A 20,378-nucleotide genomic window follows, 5' to 3' on the forward strand; every position below is an offset into this window, starting at 1 on the left:
AAACAACCGCTTGAAAAACTGACATGCCCTTCCTTCCTCCCTGGTGGGACAAAATAAATGTAGTCAACAGCCTTTAGCAGAGAGTGAATAAAAATAAACTTAGTCCCTCTGCCCTAAACCCCAAGCCAAATGTTTACCGAGATACTGTCTGGTTACTTGGTTACCATCACCCTATGTAGCCAACTATCTTTGTAAAGAATAAGTTTTATCATCCATTCAAATCTCTCTTTTGTTTCTTCTTGCCTCTTTTTTTAAAAAATTTTATTCTGGCTTAGATGAAAACTGTTCAGCTGATAGAAATACAAGTGCCTTGAATGGGAACTATCTTGCCACAGATCATCTTTCCATCCTTCACAGTCCTACTCAGACATCACCTTCTCATCATGGTCCCAAGAAGATTCACAAGAATCAATCTCTGCTTGTACCCCTATTTAACAAGTATTTCATTCTACCTCTGGCATAGTTATTCTTTACCTTCAAATTGTCTTTGAAGTAAAACTGGTAATCAAATCCAGACTACCTTACCACAGTATTACCTTCCATTTTTCATTCTTGTGCCTGTATTCCTGCCAGTCCATCTCAGAAAAGAATTGTTCCCCAAGGGTACTGACATAGATTCCAGGAGTAGCTTAGTGGGTTTTTTCTTTGAAATTGTAGTTTTAGCAAAGCCACATGAGTTTATCTTATGTTGTATAAACAACACAGACATCTTTGTTTTATTTTGGAAGCAACTGTGAATGATTCTAGCATAGAATCAATATGAAGTAACTGTTTTTGAAAATGAAACTTTAAATAGAACAGTGACTTGGCAATAAGAGTTGAGACACTTTAATCTCAGTTTTAAAAAAATCTAGGATGTAAAGCCAGAATGCTAAGTAGTCAAAGAGATAGATAAAATGCATATATATATATATATATAGTAATAATCATACTAGGACTATCCTTTAAAAGATTAAATAACATTAAAATTCACTGTCAAAAGGAGCTATTTTATGAACTGATAAATATAAAAGTCAGTCAAATTTGGGAAGAGAAATGGGAGAGGTTATTTGTTGTTGTTCAGTCACTCAGTCAGGTCCAACTCTTTGCGACCCCGAGGACTGCAGCACACCAAGCTTTGCTGTCCTTCACACCATCATCCAGAGCTTGCTCAAACCCATGTACATTGAGTTGGTGATGCCATCCAACCGTCTCATCCTCTATCATCCCCTTCTCCTCCTGCCTTCCATGTTTCCCAGCCTCAGGGTCTTTCCTAATGAGTCAGCTCTTAGCATCAGGTGGACAAAGTATTGCAGCTTCAGCTTCAGCATCAGTCCTTCCAATGAACATTCAGGACTGATTTCCTTTAGGATGGACTGGTTTGATCTCCTTGCTGTCCAAGGGACTCTCAAGAGTCTTCTCCAACACCACAGTTCAAAAGCATCAATTCTCCAATGCTCAGCCTTCTTTATGGTCCAACTCTCACATCCATACATGACTACTAGAAAAACCATAGCCTTGACTAGACAGACCTTTGTTGGCAAAGTAATGTCTCTGCATTTTAATATGCTGTCTAGGTTTACCATGGCTTTCCTTCCAAGGAGCAAGCGTCTTTTAATTTCATGGCTGCAGTCACCATCTGCAGTGAGCTTGGAGCCCAAGAAAATAAAGTCTGTGACTGTTTTCATTGTTTCCTCATCTATTTGCCATGAAATGATGGGACCAGATGCCATTATCTTAAGTTTTTTGAATGTTGAGTTTTAAGCCAACTTTTTCACTCTCCTCTTTCACCTTCATCAAGAGGCTCTTTAGTTCTTCTTCACTTTCTGTCATAAGGGTGGTGTCATCTACATATCTGAGGTTATTGATATTTCTCCCGGCAATCTTGAACCCAGCTTGTGCTTCATCCAGTCCAGCATTTTGCATGATGTACTCTGCATATAAGTTAAATAAGCAGGGTGACAATAAACAGCCTTGATGTACTCCTTTCCCAATTTGGAACCAGTCCGTTGTTCTCTAAAATGTCTATAGGACAATTCACTGAATAAATGAATAGTATGCTATTTTGCATTTGATGAGAAGAAGCATTAAATAATCAAGCAAACAATGATGAAATATTTAAACTCTCAGAAAACCTAGACACAATTAGAGAGGCTATAAAGAAGAGAACTAGCATTTGTTGAGTGGCTACTATAGGTCAGACACTGTGCTGGGCAGTTTACATAAGTTTTCCCATTTAGCAACCCTTATGAGTTGGATGGTATCTATTGTATTTCATAAATGAGGATATCAAGGCTTAAATTGACTATATAATTTGTCTTAAGTTCACACAACTGATCAGCACAGAGATTTGAACTCAGGTTTATCTGGTCCCGAAGACTTTGATCCAAAGACCTGTTAAGATCCAAAGAACTTGATTCCACGCCACATTGTGACCTAGTTGATGAAAACAAAAGGAGTAAGCAGAGGCAGATAGAATCAGAAATTATGTATGTCTACTTATATTCTTGGACCTTAAGAACCGTATTTATCTTAAACTTAGTATAACAAAGGTGAAGGTAAATGGAGAGAGCTTCAAATAGACCAACAAAAGAATCAGGAAAAGAGATACTAATAAATAAACATGGAAGAGAATAAATATTCTCAGATCAATGGGGAAACTGCTCCGGGAGAATACAATAGCTTTTTCCATATACTTGCAAAGTATAAAGGTACATAAGTGCAAGTGGCTCAGTCGTGTCCGGACTCTTTGTGACCTCACGTACTATATAGTCCATGGAATTCTCCAGGCCAGAATACTAGAGTGGGTAGCCTTTCCCTTCTCCAGGGGATCTTCCCAACCCAGGGATCGAACCCAGGTCTCCCACATTGCAGGTGGATTCTTTACCAGCTTTCATAGGGAATGGCAAAAAAGAACTGAATTTCCTAGAACAAAGAGTCATAATTAGATATAATTGGTTGAAAGTGAGGAAAGGAATTTCAGATTGATTAATGTGAAAAAAAATTTTGCTGCCAGTGAGAGGATTTATGGGTAGGGAATGTCTCCCACAGAGTTAGAATAAAGAACTTTTCTTACAAATAATAAATAATATTGCTTGACTGAGTGACTCATTAAGTGCAGGAAGCAGTTGTACTCATGCAGGGAACAGCCTTGCTCTAGGAAGATCCTCTTCTATTTGGCCATTTCCATTTTTTTATGAATTTGTTCTGCTTGTTCTCTTTCTAATACCTTAGTGTTACTAAAACCTGTAAAAGAAATAGTATGAGCCTTTTAGGAGGTTCTTGAAAACATAAAATAATCTCCTGGTTGATGCTCACTGAGAGGCACATTCATTCAATAGAGATTGATTAAGTCCTAAAAATGGGTCAGTCATGGTCCTAGGTTTTGGGGAATATAGAGATGAAAAGACATGGCCTCTACCTTCTAGGCCTTCACACTATCCTATAGAGATGGCAGTGAGGTGAAAAATCATAATGAAATTACACTGGAGGCCAGAAGACCATCAATCATAAGGAAACATTTATTAACTGACTATAATTAACCCATTTTTAAAAAACTCAACACAGATTTACCCAGTGCCTAACATATGTCTGGTCTATCCTGTTCATGGTACAAACAACAAAACAAGAGTCCCTAACTCCATGTGAACAAGCTATAAATAAATTTACCCAAGAAAATGTGTAAATTAAAAACCGCACTAAGGAAAAAAACCACATTAAGTATTAAGGAGGAAGGGGTACCATGACAGTCTAGCAGGGGCTATAAATGGAGTCCATAGGGATTCTGTCTTCACAGGAAAAAGGAGTTAGAGATGACTAAGTGGATGGTACCTGAGTGGACTGGGAATACAGAAGGCTGTCTTCAACAAAAAGATAATGGTGTATAATCTAACCAAATTCTCCAAATACAGTGTCCAAAACTGTACCAAAAAGTTTTGCCACAGTAAAATTTGTCTATACACCCAATTTTCCTTCAATTTTAACTAAAGTAGCAACCCAGGAATATAAAATCAGCTATTTAGTTCTCAAAGATCTCTTAGAAATAAATAGGAACTGGCTCAGTTACAACTAGTAAACAGGAAAGGAATGATACAGAAATCAAACTGAGGGTCTGAGCAGTGGTCATATAGTAAAGCATTACAAATAAACAGCTTGGGGACTTCTCTGGCAATCCAGTGGTTAAGATTCTGCAGGGGGCATTACAGGGGGTACAGACTGACCCTTGGTGGGGGAACTAAGATCCCGAATACTGCAAAGCATGGCCAAAAATAAATACACAAATAAATAAATAAAATAAGAATTCAGTGGGATTATATCCAAACAATTCAATTCCAAAAATAAATAAAGGGCATGACTTTTGTATTTATTTGCATTACTCATTTAAACCTTATAGAAGACAGATAGGAAATATACTTAAATACCTTCCATTTATTTTTAGAAACCATTCAATAGAGGCAAGAATGGATAGATCTGAGGCATACATGAATCTCTATCTTTTGTGTGGGATGTACAATTCAGGAGACATTGCATTTTAGTAACTGATAGGCATATCTTAATTTAGATTATTTTCTTATTAAGTTTATTCTAATTTTTTAAATTAATATATACCTTGAATACTGTGGAACTAGCCATCTTTGAATACAATGTGTATAACACTTAAAAAGTGAATAGAAACATGCTCCTTAGGAGAATAAAGGGGTAAAACATATTTTCTTTGAGTAAAGTTCGTGTGCAATTTTTTTGTTTATTTTTTATAGCTATCCATCCACTAGCAAAAAAAAATAGTTGATAGTAGAAGGAAAGGAGAAAATAATGTCAAAAAAATAGACAACTTCATTTTATCTAACGCTTAACTTCACACTTAATATAGTAATGACAGTTCATACTGTCTCCTGTTTGGAGCTGCATCTCAAAGTCATTTCCTGTTCCTTCTAAGAACCTTGGCAGGAAGCTGGGCAACTTTTGAAATGGCTTTGATATTAGAAATTCCCCATCAGAAATTCTGTAGGGCCTTGGCCTTTTCAGCAGAAAACAATGTTGGGAGGCTAGAAGGTGCTGCTGAAGGCATGGTTGCTGAGCAGTGGTGAAAAGGCTCCATGAGCAGCTTCTTTCCCAGCTGAGAGCCTTGACCTTGGAGTTCTGTTTTTAGAAAAGCTAAATCAGGAGCAAATACTTCCAGGATATTTTGCTCCCAGTGTAGCTTTTACTAACCAAAAGCTAGAGCCATCAGGTAATACTAAGACGTCCTGACAATTTAAAAAAAAGTGAGATGCTAAACTCAGCAGGTGGTTTCTGTGGTTCCCAAGGTCGTTCCCACACTTGGCATCCTGGATCACTCTTTGAGTGAATGATATGCAGACTCACTGAGCTGCAGTGAAGGTGGGAATAAAGAAGAAAAGGCAGCAGTGGTCTCCGCCACCAAAGGCTTTAGCAATCCCATCAGAATAAAGGAAGCCATAGCTGTTCCATTATGTTCCTGGCCATTCTGTATCCATGTTGATGTGCTTATTATGTTCATGCAGATTGTCAGCTGTGACTCTTGTCCTACATTCCATTGCAGGGTATCTCCCTATAAGCAGCAGGACCGTAGATAATACCCTACTTTTATCAACATACTTTGATCCACAAAATAAGAGTAATAGATGGTTAATTTCCTTTTAAGCAGAGAAGGGAACATGTAACAGGGCGAGTAACCTATAGGTCTTAGATTAATTCTATAGGACTTCAGTTCAGTTCACTTCAGTTGCTCAGTCGTGTCCAACTCTTTGCGACCCCATGAATCGCAGCACGCCAGACCTCCCTGTCCATCACCAACTCCCGGAGTTTACTCAAACTCATGTCCATCGAGTTGGTGATGCCACCTAGCCATCTCATCCTCTGTCATCCCCTTTTCCTCCTGCCCCCAATCCCTCCCAGCATCAGGGTCTTTTCCAATGAGTCAACTCTTCGCATGAGGTGGCCAAAGTATTGGAGTTTCAGCTTCAGCATCAGTCTTTCCAATGAACACCCAGGACTAAACTCCTTCAGGATGGACTGGTTGGATCTCCTTGCAGTCCAAGGGACTCTCAAGAGTCTTCTCCAACACCACAGTTCAAAAGCATCAATTTTTCGGTGCTAAGCTTTCTTCACAGTCCCACTCTCACATCCATACATGACCACTGGAAAAGCCATAGCCTTGACTAGACGGACCTTTGTTGGCAAAGTAATGTCTCTGCTTTTTAATATGCTATCTAGGTTGGCCATAACTTTCCTTCCAAGGAGTAAGTGTCTTTTAATTTCATGGCTGCAATCACCATCTGCAGCGATTTTGGAGCCCAAAAAAATGAAGTCTGACACTGTTTCCACTGTTTCCTCATCTATTTGCCATGAAGTGATGGGAACAGATGCCATGATCTTAGTTTTCTGAATGTTGAGTTTTAAGCCAACTTTTTCGCTTTCCTCTTTCTTTCATCAAGAGGCTTTTTAGTTCCTCTTCACTTTCTGCCATAAGGGTGGTGTCATCTGCATATCTGAGGTTAGTGATATTTCTCCTGGCAATCTTGATTCCAGCTTGTGCTTCCTCCAGCCCAGCGTTTCTCATGATATACTCTGCATGTAAGTTAAATAAGCAGGGTGACAATATACGGCCTTGACGTACTCCTTTTCCTATTTGGAACCAGTCTGTTTTTCCATGTCCAATTTTAACTGTTGCTTCCTGACCTGCATATAGGTTTCTCAAGAGGCAGGTCAGGTGGTCTGATATTCCCATCTCTTTCAGAATTTTCCAGTTTATTTTGATACACACAAAGGCTTTGGCATAGTCAATGAAGCAGAAATAGATGTTTTTCTGGAACTCTCTTGCTTTTTTGATGATCCAGCAGATGTTGGCAGTTTGATCTCTGGCTCCTCTGCCTTTTCTAAAACCAGCTTGAACATCTGGAAGTTCACGGTTCACGTATTGCTGAAGCCTGGCTTGGAGAATTTTGAGCATTACTTTACTAGCGTGTGAGATGAATGCAATTGTGCGGTAGTTCGAGCATTCTTTGGGATTGGAATGAAAACTGACCTTTTCCAGTCCTGTGGCCACTGCTGGGTTTTCCAAATTTGCTGGCATATTGAGTGCAGCCCTTTCACAGCGTCATCTTTCAGGATTTGAAATAGCTCAACTGGAATTCCATCACATCCACTAGCTTTGTTCGTAGTGAAGCTTTCTAAGGCCCACTTGACTTCACATTCCAGGATGTCTTTCTCTAGGTGAGTGATCACACCATCGTGACTATCTGGGTCGTGAAGATCTTTTTTGTACAGTTCTTCTGTGTATTCTTGCCACCTCTTCTTAATATCTTCTGCTTCTGTTAGGTCCATACCATTTCTGTCCTTTATCGAACCCATCTTTGCCTGAAATGTTCCCTTGGTATCTCTAATTTTCTTGAAGAGATCTCTAGTCTTTCTCACTCTGTTGTTTTCCTCTATTTCTTTGCATTGATCACTGAGGAAGGCTTTCTTATCTTTCCTTGCTATTCTTTGGAACTCTGCATTCAAATGGGAATATCTTTCCTTTTCTCCTTTGCTTTTCTCTTCTCTTCTTTTCACAGCTATTTGTAAGCCCTCCTCAGAAAACCATTTTGCCTTTTTGCATTTCTTTTCCATGGGGATGGTCTTGATCCCTCTCTCCTCTACAGTGTCATGATCCTCCATCCATAGTTCATCAGGCACTCTGTCTATCAGATCTAGTCCCTTAAATCTATTTCTCACTTCCACTGTATAGTCATAAGGGATTTGATTTAGGTCTACTTTCTTCAATATCTATTTTCCCTACTTTCTTCAATTTAAGTCTGAATTTGGCAATAAGGAGTTCATGATCTGAGCCACAGTCAGCTCCCAGTCTTGTTTTTGCTGACTCTATAGAGCTTCTCCATCTTTGGCCACAAAGAATATAATCAGTCTGATTTCGGTGTTGACCATCCAGTGATGTCCATGTGTAGAGTCTTCTCTTGTGTTGTTGGAAGAGGGTGTTTGCTATGACCAGTGCGTTCTCTTGGCAAAACTCTATTAGACTTTGCCCTGCCTCATTCCTTACTCCAAGGTCAAATTTTCCTGTTCCTCCAGGTGTTTCTTGACTTCCTACTTTTGCATTCCAGTCCCCTATAATGAAAAGGACATCTTTTTTGGGTGTTAGTTCTAAAAGGTCTTGTAGGTCCTCATAGAACTGTTCAACTTCAGCTTCTTCAGTGTTACTGGCTGGGGAATAGACTTGGATTACCGTGATATTGAATGGTTTGCCTTGGAAACGAACAGAGATCATTCTGTAATTTTTGAGATTGCATCCAAGTATTGCATTTCGGACTCTTTTGTTGATGGCTACTCAACATGTAACCATGATGGCTACTCCATTTCTTCTAAGGGATTCCTGCCCAGAGTAGTAGATATAATGATCATCTGAGTTAAATTCACCAATTCCTGTCCATTTTAGTTTGCTGATTCCTAGAATGTCGACATTCACTCTTGCCTCTCCTGTTTGACCACTTCTAATTTGCCTTGATTCATGGACCTAACATTCCAGGTTCCTATGCAATATTGCTCTTTACAGCATTGGACCTTGCTTCTATCACCAGTCCCATCCACAACTGGGTATTGTTTTTGCTTTGGCTCCATCCCTTCATTCTTTCTGGAATTATTTCTCCACTGATCTCCAGTAGCACATTGGTTACCTACTGACCTGGGGAGTTCCTCTTTCAGTATCCTATCATTTTGCCTGCTCATACTGTTCATGGGGTTCTCAAGGCAAGAATACTGAAGTGGTTTGCCATTCCCTTCTCCAGTGGACCACATTCTGTCAGACCTGTCCACCATGACCCTCCATTTTGGGTGGCCCCACACGGCATGGCTTAGTTTCACTGAGTTAGGCAAGGCTGTGGTCCTGTGATCAGATTGGCTGGTTTTCTGTGATTATGGTTTTAGTGTGTCTGCCCTCTGATGCCCTCCCGCAACACCTACCGTCTTACTTGGGTTTCTCTACCTTGGACGTGGGGTATCTCTTTACGGCTGCTCCAGCAAAGCGCAGCCGCTGCTCCTCACCTTGGACGTGGGGTGTCTCCTCAGGCCGCCCCTCCTGACCTTGAATGTGGAGTAGCTCCTCTCGGCCCTCCTGCGCCCATGCAGCCGCCGCTCCGTGGACGTGGGGTAGCTCCTCCCGGCCACCACCCCTGACCTCGGGCGTGGGGTAGCTTGTCTATAGGACTTAGATGAATTCTATAGGACTTAGATTAGTCAAAAAAGCTGTTTGCCACCGATCCCTCCCAGGTGCAAAGCAAGGAATTTCAGCCTGTTTTGAAAGCCAGTTAGATAATTAATTTCCTTAAAAACTCATATCTTTAGTGAGGCAGTTTTTATTCTTTCCTCTGTGTCCCATGCCCCCTGGTCCAGCTCTGTTCTGACGCTTACTGCCCTGGTGGCTCAGTGGGAAGAACCCCTGGAGCAGGAGACGTGCAGGAGATGTGGGAAGATCCCCTGCAGCAGGAATTGGCAACCCACTCCAGTATTCTTGTTTGGGAAATCCCACGGACAGAGGAGCCTGGCGGGCTACAGTCCGTCGGGTCTCAAAGTTGGACACGACTTAGTGACTAAACAACAGCAATTATTTATTTGCATATCTCTCTGAAGAGACATGGCTCTCTATTTGTCTTTGTATCTTCATCTCCTAGCATAGTTCATGTTAACACCAAAGCTGAATAACTCTTTGGTAAAGGTTTGACGAATAAATGAATAAATGGTGGACATTTAAAGCTAGTATGTTTCATGCAGATAACAATAATTGATTATTTAAGCATACGGTGCCACTAAATGCCTGAGACATTGCTACATATATACATTATCTCATTTAATCCTCAAAGAAACACCTCTGTAGCATAGGTATTACTACTCTTCTTTCATGATTGAGAAGACTGAGACTTGAGGGGGTTAATTTCACAGTTATATAAGGGGTAAGCCACATAACCAGAATCTGAACTCTTAGTCTGACTGTAAGTTTTTGCCCTTACCAGCTCTATTAGATTGTCTTTGTATTGTAGGTAATGTCTTCCTGAGACATTACAGGTACTTTCCTAACAGTTGTATTTATCGTCAGTCTTTGTGATCGCAACAGATATTAGTTTCAGAGCCTTCTATATACACAAGGTTATTTAAAAAGTGTTCATCTGTTGTTCTATTTGTAGTTACCTTTTCTAAGAAAAAAATGGCCTTATGTCCTCACTCTTGTCTGTACATGCTCTGTGGAGGGACAATACATTACAAAATAGATGTAATGCTACTAATACGTATCTATAAATAAGATCTGTACAACATTTAGCAATTATCTAAATTCATTATTTGAAGGAAAATTCTTGTGAAATCTTTTGTGAAGTACTCGTTTCCTCTGTCTCATCTGTCCTGGAAGTTTTGTGTTACTGTGTCATGTTTTTTTATAACAGGACATACCAGACAGAACATATTGTTTAAAATACATTCTTTTCATTATTAAAGAAATCTTGTGACAATAATGAGGAATTAAAATGACATTTTTAAATAATTTTGCTTTATCAATATGGTTGTATGAGAGCAGCCTAGGGTGAATTTTCTTTTGGGAGGTAGTGGTATTAATAATTACTCCAGTAGTAATTTGCTACATCGATAGGCCACATAGCCTCTAAATATTGGGTTGACCAAAAAGTTCATTCAGGGTTTTGTATAAGATGTTACAGAAAAACCTGAACGAACTTTGGCCAACCCAGTATATCTGGTTACTACTCAAAGCACCATGTTGGCTGTTGAGAACAATTTACCACAGCTGAATACCCCCCAAATGATAATGAAACTAATAATTAAGTTTAGTATAATAGTATATGATGTTAGTTCAATCTCTACTATTGGGTTTTATGTCTAACAAGGAGAAGACGAAACTGAAGTCAAGGGTTTATGTCACTCTGGATTCTCATTTTTAAAAAAATTTATTTGGCTGCACCAGGTCTTAGTTGTGGCATATGGGATCTTTGGTTGTGGCGTGTGAACTCTTAGTTGCAGCATGTGGGGTCTTCCCAGACCAGTGATCAAACACATGTCTTCGGTATTGGCAGGTGGACTCTTTACCACTGAACCACCAGGAAAGCCCCCTTGGTTTTAATTTGAATCTCACCATAATGAATGCATAAAATGTAAGTGTTTGGGTTGAATTTTAGAGTCAACAAATAGTAAGTTATTGATTTACAACAATTAGTAAATTATTGATTCTAAAATTCAACCCAAGCACTTACTGTTTATGTTGGAAGATCATAACCTGAACCAGCTAAGAAGAACCTTCCCTCCTCCTTCCAAACAAGGAGAAAATATACTTCCATTTTGGAAGAAAATAAGAAATGTAGATCATGTATGTAACAGATATTGCTTGCTATAGAAACTTCAGGAGATAGGTATGCAAAGTGAGCCTCGGTGTGCAGTCTGAAAAAGTATGCCCTGAAAGGTGTCAGGGGCTTTTGCCTGGTGCTAATTCTGCATAGTTTCCAAATGGTATTTTTATCTTTTAATTATGTGCAAAGGCACATTGACAGAAATCCACTAGCACATGTAGTAGAATCACATTATTCTCTGGCCATTTCTGAAATGTGTGTAGGTTTTAAAATATATGGCAGTACAGAGAGATCAAATCCTAGAAAGGATTGGGTTTTTCCATAAGAGTGAAAGATAGTGGTGGTAGTGGTGGAATGCCATGTGATACAGTAGATGAGTCCTACCTTGTCTTTCTTCTGGGCCCCTGTCTGCTGTCAAGAACTAAGTTGACTTAACTGAGTGATACAGTAACTATTGGTTTAGTCACCTCAAAATGATGAAATGTTTCTATTGGATTATGGGATTTAATTTAATTGAAAAGTCTTCACATAGCATTTTGACACATTCATGTTACATACTATATAATCTGTCCAAATTATTTAATTAAAAACAAATGAAAAATCAAAAATACTTTGCTATCAAGAGAAAATGCCTAATGTTTTCATAATAAAACCCAACCAAAAGAAAAAAATCAGGGGATTTAATGTCAGCAATCACCATAACTGTGTGAACTGAAATAAAGTTGGTCTCCTGAAAAACTCAGTGATTTAGAGGCAGAATGTTTACTTTTCTCCTTGCATTAGATAAGTTTTTTTAATCTTCTAATAATTATTCTGCTAAATTCTGGATATCTTTAAAAGCCAAAAATATCAAATTGGTGCCTGGGAGTTTGTTCAGTATTTAACACACAGTAAGTGCTCATTAAATGCCTACTGAATAAGTGAACAGATAAATAAACGCTGCCTTAAACAAACACACACACTTATCTTTTCAAGCAATGTCTGTTACGGTGTTTCCCTCTGCTGCCCTTTATAAATAGCTTTTTCATCACTGCCTTTTAATTCAAATAAACAGTCTTCTATTGAGTAGCCAGAATCTGCTATTTGCTAGTTGCCTGTTAAGTCCTAGGGACATACAATATGACTCATTTAATTCTTAATACAACCTGGTAAAATAGAAACATGAGGCTCATAAAGAAAAAATTTAGCTTGGAGTTGAACTCAAGTCTCTGAAGACTTCAGGGGGTAGTGAGTGAAACCCATGCTCACCTTCAAGGAATTTACATACTGGTTGGTCAGGGAAAAGTAGACACCTGACTGTCTGAAATGCAAAGTAGAAGTGAGCAGAGCTATAACAAAAAATGCTATTTTTAAAGCACTAAGGGCTTTCAAATAAAGGATGAAATCATATTCAACTATGTTGAAATAGGGAATGATTTCTAAGGTAAGCTTGCCCATTAGATGGATAAATGGAATGGCTGCTTTGGGCTTCATACTTGGTGGGGTGGGAGGGGATTGCAGCGGGAAGGGTGATGCGTCTTTTCTGAATATCACTGAATTTCAACCGTGAGGTTCTGTCTTTATAAGAAAGATGCAAATAGGGTTCCTACCATGAGCACTTCCACTACTCCAAATCATTGAATCATTTTGACCATGGCCTTCCAGAGACAACCTTAAGGGTTGACACTTGAATAGATCTTAAAGGATGTGTAGAATTTTGAAAGATAGATGTAGGAGAAAAGATTTCCCTATTGGGGCTCATAAAGGTACAAAAAGCAGGAAAGATTGGGGTTCCACTTAATTTGAATAAAGCCTAATTGCAAGAATTCATCTCATTCAATTAGAATAAGGGCTGTGCGCAAGAGAGTAATGAGAAGTTAAAGTAGAAAAGTGGGCTAGGGCCATAGTATGAAGGACCTTAAATATTTGACTAAGGGGTAGTTGTGTTTTGTAAACTACAAATGCCTCATAAACATTAGAATTATTAACTAACACATGTTGGTTGAGTAAGCAAATAAATGAATAGTCCCAAGAAGGTAATTTATACCTTTTGTTTCTAAAAAGAGCAATATTCCATGTTCTTATTTTAGTGGTTCTCAACCAAGGGGAGCATAAGAGAGGAAAGGAAAGGTATGTTTCACAGATATGACATGTATAGAACTTTTGCAGACTTCTCACATTCCTGCTGGTTTGAAAACTACTACCCTAATGATTATAGGCTTAACAAAGTGAAGGAGATCTAAACAGGATACTGTACCATTAATACCTCCATTTCTTCAGATCCTGTTCCTCCAAGTCACCGATGCCCTCCTGTGTGACAGCGTTACTGTCCTATTATATATCTTATGGGACTTACACATTCTGCTTTGTTGGACATTGTTAATCACTTGGTTTTCATAACAACACCTACTTGATCCTTCTCCTTTTCTATCTGGTCCTTATCTGCTTCACAAGTTACTGCTCCTCCCAGTGCCTGGACTATGTGGGTGTTCACCAGTGTTCCACTTTGGTTATCTTCTTACTCTGTATACTATCTCTGGGAAATCTCACCCAGTAGTCCTAGTTTCAATTCCCATCTGCTGACAGTTCTCAAAACTGTATTTGTGACTCCAACCTTCTGTTACACTTCAGATTATTATTTCCAGTTGCTTGGTATAACTTATTGGGCTTCCCTGGTGGCTCAGATGGTGAAGATTCCACCTGCAATGTGGGAGACCTGAGTTCAATCGCTGAGTTGGGAAGATGCCCTGAAGGAGGGCATGGCAATTCTCCAGTGTTCTTGCCTGGAGAATACCCATGAACAGAGGAGCCTGGTGGGCTACAGTCCATGGGGTCGCAAAGATTTGGACATGACTGAGCAGCTAAGCACATACATACACAGTATAACTTATTAGTGTATTCTTCAGACATCTCAATATGTCTAACCCTGAACGCATATTTTTCTCCCTCTCTTCCTTATCTCCACCCCAACATGGATTCACCTACCCCAACCTGCTCTATTCACTTTCATAACTAGAAACCTTAAAATCTTCCTCAGTTTCTGCTGTCCCTCAACAATGTATTCTTCCTCATCATCCAGCCCCTGAATCCTATCAATTCAATATTTAAAAAGCTTTTCACATCCAGCCTTTTCTCCTGTTCCTTCACCTGCTGTCTTAGTTCAGCTCCTTGTTCTCTCTCATTTGTTTGGTTTCCCTGACATCAGTCCCTCCCTACGGTAGTCTCTTTATGATGTCACCAAAGTAACTGTCAAAATTAAATTCTAACCATGTCATAATTCTGCTTTTTTTTTTTTTTAAAAAAAAAAACAGTTTCCTTCCTATGATTCTTTATACCCCTAAGACAAAATTCAACTTCTTAGGTTAGGTTCTGCCATGGTCTGACTCCAAATCTAACTCTACACTTTTTCTTCTGCTTCATCAGTTGGGAAGATCCCCTGGAGAAGGAAATGACAACCCACTCCAGTATTCTTGCCTGGAAAAATCCCATGGACAGAGAAGCCTGGCAGGCTACAGTCCATGGAGTCTCAAAGAGTCAGACATGACTGAGAGACTAAACAACAGCAATGGTATCAGTTCCAACTGCTTTCCCCTAAATGGACACTCTACACACACTAAACTCCTCATATTCCCCAAACAGGCACTTTCACATATGACTCCCACAGCCTGGAATGACCTTCAGGTCACCTCCATAAATTCTGATTTGGGCATCTACTGTATTCCGGACTCTGTTCTGGGGTATAGAAAGCCAAAATAAGAAGATAAAGACACTTCTGTCAAAGAGTTCAGAGTCTAGTAATAAGGGAGACAGGCACATAAACAAATAATAATGATGCACTGTGATACACACAAAATAGAAATACAGGTAAAGAACAGAAGCAGTGTAGAAGCGAGAGTGGTTAACTCTCTGGAAGGCGTGAAACAAGGAAGCTGAGACTGTCACAGCACTGTTGGTCGGCTATTGCATATGTGCTAAGTCGTGCCCACCAGGCTCCTCTGTCCACAGGGCTGAGGAGCAGGACTCTTGATTAATATAAAGAGCTTGCAGAAATGGTGATTATAGATTCTATTCTGAGGAGCCGTCTTAGCCTATACAGGCTGTTATAACAAAATATCATAGACTAGGTTGCTTAAGGGCTTTCCATGTGGCTCAGTGGTAAAGAATCCATCGGCCAAAGCAGGAGCCACAGGGTACACTTGTTCAGTCCCTGGGTGGGGAAGATCCCCTGGAGGAGGAAATGGCAACACACTCCAGTATTCTTGGCTGGAGAATCTCAGGAGAGAGGAGTCTGGTGGGCTACAGTCCACAGGGTTGCAAAGAGTTGGATACAACTGAAGCGACTTAGCAGACAGGCAGGCAGGTGGCTTAAACAGAAACCTTTATTTCTCACAGTTCTGGAGGTTTCAGTGTGCAATATGATGCCAGCAATGGCCCGGTTCTGGTGAGAGCTCTCTTCTGGGTTGCAGACTGCCAACTTCTGTTGTTGCCTCACATCCTTCACAAGGAATAGAGCTCTGCACTCTTTGTCCCTTATAAGGGCTCCAATCTCATCTCCCCTAAACTGTATTCAAACCTCCCAAAGGCCTCCCACCTCTTAATACCATCACAGTGGGGATTAGGCTTCAAGATGCAAATGTAGTGGGAAGGACACAAACATTCAGCAAATCAAATCCAGCTTTCTTCCTGTGCCACATCTGAACTCCCCCAGTTGTGCAGAACTGAAGAAGCAACTGATCATTTTGTCCGGTCACTATGAATTCATGACTGCTAATCTCAAAAGGTGCCCTTTATGCTGCTGGCAATTATACTTCACTTCCTAAGTCTCTCAGTCACTTTTCCACTCCCATTCTTCATCATTTCTCTCACCTGATGACATAGCTTTCTATTTCATTCAGAAAACAAGCAGTCAGAAGAAAAGTCCCAGCTCCCACCATGGCATTTATCCACTTCCCTGCACTTGTATCCACATGCTCTGCCTTGCACCTTATTACTATGAACTAATTATGCTCCTACCCAAAGCCAACACCTCCTCTTCTACACCAAATCCCATCCTTTTATCCTTACCCAAGTATGCCCAAATATCCCTTTGAAAATTCTCCCATCTCTCTTTTACTCATCAATTTTCCCCTTTATACTGGATCTTTTCCACCAACATCAAGCATGCTGTAATTTCCCCCCATCTTAAAACAAACAAAACAGACAAAAACTGAAACCTTCACTCCAGTTCCCATCTCCAGTTTAAGCTACCACCCCATTTCTGTGCCCTTATAGAAAAGCTCTCAACAGCATGCTCACATTCCTCTGCTCCTATTCTCTCCTGAGTTTGCTTCAATGAGGCTCACTACTCACTGTTACACTGAAACTGTTCCTGTCATGGACACCAGTGGTCTTCATGCTGTGAGGTGCAGTGATCCATTCCTGCCCCTCATCTGCTTGCACTTACAGCATTTAACAGTTGATGTTGCCCACCTCCTTGAAGCTTCGGCTTCCAGAGCACCATGCACTCATGATTTTTTTTCTTTCTCACTAACTGCTTCTTCTTTGTCTTCTTTGCTTATCCATCCTCATCACCCCAGACAAAAAGCCATTCATATTAATGCCTTTACTTTTATGATAAGTTAGGTGGCTTAGCAGCAGATGTGCTTTTCTGATGATTCTTCTTAGCTGCAGTTTAATTAGCTTTCGCTCGCTGAGCATACATTAAGTGAGTAAAGGAGGAGCCTCAGAGATGTGCTGTGTGGTGGGAGGAAACAGCTGGGGACCAGTCTCTGCAGATAGCCGGTTCACTCACTGCCGCCCCTGTGTCTTCTCTGCTGTAGTGTGTTCCTGTCATCCAGTTGGATCAGCTGTCCTCCCTTTCAGCTCGGTGACCTTCTGTGACCCCAGCAACGGTGACTGCCCTTGCAAGCCTGGGGTGGCAGGGCCACACTGTGAGAGGTGCATGGTGGGGTACTGGGGCTTCGGAGACCACGGCTGCCGGCCTTGTGACTGTGCGGGGAGCTGCGACCCTCATACAGGAGACTGCCTCAGCAGGTGAACAAGCGTGGCTCTTGCTCTCATCTCTGTGTCTTTCAGAGTCTTTTGAAGATCTGATGGGGATCTGGAAAACCTCGCATGCCACTGGAGGAGCAAAGATGTAGTTTCACATCTCTTTAAAGAATTTTTGTCAGAGTCAAGTAAATTGTGCTTGCAAGATTCTAGAGATGGTCTGGTTCGTTTTGCAAGATGAATTATTCTTTTTAACAATAGGCCCTTTATGATACTATTTATTTCTGAAAAGTGAAAAGATAGGAATGTAGCTGACAAGGTTTAAATCTCTATAAATATAGTCATTTCATTCAAGTTCTAAGAAATTGCTTAATATGTTCTTCCTCATTTTCTGTTTTATTAGCAGCACAGACATAGACTGGTATCATGAAGTTCCTGACTTCCATTCCATGCACAATGAGAGTGAGCCAACCTGGGAGTGGAAGGATGAGCAAGGATTTTCTGCACTTCGACATTCAGGTGGGACCTGAGGTATAATTGGAGACAATATTTCTGGGTCTGGTCTCGAGTAGCAGTGATCCATGACAAACCAGAGAACAGATTTTGGATCTTATAAGGGGAATGCTTTAGTTCTGAGGTTAACCAGGTGGTGAACCCCATAAGTATAAAACTATTAAATATAACTAATGGTATTTAACAAGCTTTTTAAATTTTTTTATTGGTACAATAACATATAATTAGAGTAAAAAATTGGAAAACACAAAATATCAAAGTAAAAAAAATACCCAAATCTCACTATCCCATTCTTAGTACTTTGGTGTGTTTACTTCTCTCTAAAATATACTGTTTTGATGGAAATGTACAGATCCATTTAAAGGAAAAATATTCTTATAGACCTAGTGTAACTCAGTATGTACAAAGCAAAAACTAGCTGTGAACGCCTTATGTTTATAGCTTTGTTACAACTCTAAAACAAAAGTAATTTTATAAACTAAATATAAGCCAAATAAAACTAATAAAATTCATATTAACAACATTAACTGAATATGAAAAATGATTTTTACTGAAGTCAAAACACTGTTTACTACATAAAGATGATTCTTTGAGCTTATCAAGTCTATACTGCTCTTCCTTCTGATTCAGTTTTGCTCTGATATTTATCTGCTCTGTCATTTGAGGGGCATGCTGGGATATTGGTGTGAATACATAGTTTCTGGGTTCATCCTGTTTGTATTCTTTTCTGATAGAAAACCAAGTGTTTCTATTTAGCACCAACTTACTCTTATCAAAAATGCAAATGTGTACAAAAAATTTTGTCAGCATTTGGCTGTAAAGTGATCACCAAATCATCCAAATAAAACTTAAAATAAGTTTTAAAATATTTTTATTATTAAACATCACAAACACCAATTATGAACACCCATATGAACACCTTGTAATGCTATCAAATCTTAACTTTGCAATAATTGTCTCATGTGCTAAGTCACTTCAGTTGTGTCCATCTCGTTGCGACCCTGTGGACTTAGCCCACTAGGGATTCTCCAGGCAAGAATACTAGAGTGGGCTGCCATGTCCTCCTCCAGGGGTTCTTCCTGACTCAGGGATGGAACCCACATCTCTTGTGTCTCATGCATTGGCAGGTGGGTTCCTTACCACTAGTGCCACCTGGGAAGTCATATTTTCATTTAAATTATAAGATATTACAGATACATTTGAAGCCCTAGGTGTACCAATCTACAAACTCAATTAGCCTTCTTTATGCCACAGAATAACCGCTAACCTGAATTTTGGTGTTCACCATTCACTTTCATATTTTTACTATTTTACTATATATATAGTAAATAGTATATAATCAGTATATTATTTAATATTTTTAAAATTTTATGTACATGATAACTTACCTACCCCTTAAAATTATTTTTACTTAAGTGTGTACTTTTTTTTAGATTTATCCCATTTTTATTCTCCCGTTGTTTGCCATTTAGGTTATCTCTAATTTCCAATTTTCCACTATTACATATAGTGCTACCATGAATGTTTTCCTATATATGTTACATTGTGTACTTGAGAAGGAGTTTCACTAGATCAAGGGCTGGCAAACTACAGCCCTCAGGCCAAATCTGGCCTGCCTTATACTTTTCTGCAGCCTAAAGCTAACTGCTCTAAGGTTTAAACAGTTGCACTTTAAGTGGTTACATAAATACCTACATAAAATCTTTAATTTTTCCCTGTGGCTCACAAACTCTATAATGTTATTATCTGATCCTTATAGAAAATGTTTGCTGATCCAGATTCTAAGATACAATCTCATTTTGTTGGGTCACAAGTGTTCAGTTCCATTCAGTTCAGTCGCTCAGTCGTGGCTGACTCTGTGACCCCATGGTCTGCAGCTCACCAAGCCTCCCTGTCCATCACCAATTGCCAGAGTTTACTCAAACTCATGTCCATTGAGGTGGTGATGCCATCCAACCATCTCATCCTCTGTCGTTCGCTTCTCCTCCTGCCTTCAATCTTTCCCAGCATCAGGGTCTTTTCCAATGAGTCAGTTCTTCTCATTAGGTGGTCAAAGTATTGGAATTTCAGCTTCAGCATCAGTCCTTCCAACGAGTATTTAGGACTGATTTCCTTTAGGATGGACTGGTTGGATCTCCTTGAAGTCCAGGGACTCTCAAGAGTCTTCTCCAACACCACAGTTCAAAAGCATCCATTCTTCAACGCTCAGCCTTCGTTATGGTCCAGCTCTCACACCCATACATGACTAATGGAAAAACCATAGCCTTGACTAGATGGATCTTTGTTAGCAAAGTAATGTCTCTGCATTTTAATATGCTGTCTAGGTTGGTCATAACTTTTCTTCCAAGGAGCAAGTATCTTTTAATTTCATGGCGGCAGTCACCATCTGCAGTGATTTTGGAGCCCCCCAAAATTAAGTCTCTCACTGTTTCCACTGTTTCCCCATCTATTTGCCATGAAGTGATGGGACCAGATACCATGATCTTAGTGTTCTGAATGTTGAGTTTTAAGCCAGCTTTTTCACTCTCCTCTTTCACTTTCATCAAGAGGCTTTTTAGT

The 20,378-nt window shown here is 39.8% G+C and overlaps 1 protein-coding gene across 7 annotated transcripts in view; it reads left to right on the plus strand.

Moving 5' to 3' along the window:
- NTN4 (netrin 4) overlaps positions 1-20,378 on the plus strand; it is a 168,985-nt gene that overhangs the window by 136,025 nt on the left and 12,582 nt on the right. For 6 of the 7 annotated variants that reach the window (XM_043881307.1, XM_043881306.1, XM_043881308.1 and 3 more), the window contains 2 exons: positions 17,138-17,351; positions 17,710-17,825. In XM_043881307.1, the coding sequence (XP_043737242.1) occupies positions 17,138-17,351; positions 17,710-17,825 (330 nt within the window). The remainder of the gene's footprint in view (positions 1-17,137; positions 17,352-17,709; positions 17,826-20,378) is intronic. The other variant, XM_043881302.1, reaches the window with a different exon arrangement.

The sequence above is a fragment of the Cervus elaphus genome, chromosome 22 (assembly GCF_910594005.1).
Source record: "Cervus elaphus chromosome 22, mCerEla1.1, whole genome shotgun sequence".
Lineage (NCBI taxonomy): Eukaryota > Metazoa > Chordata > Mammalia > Artiodactyla > Cervidae > Cervus > Cervus elaphus.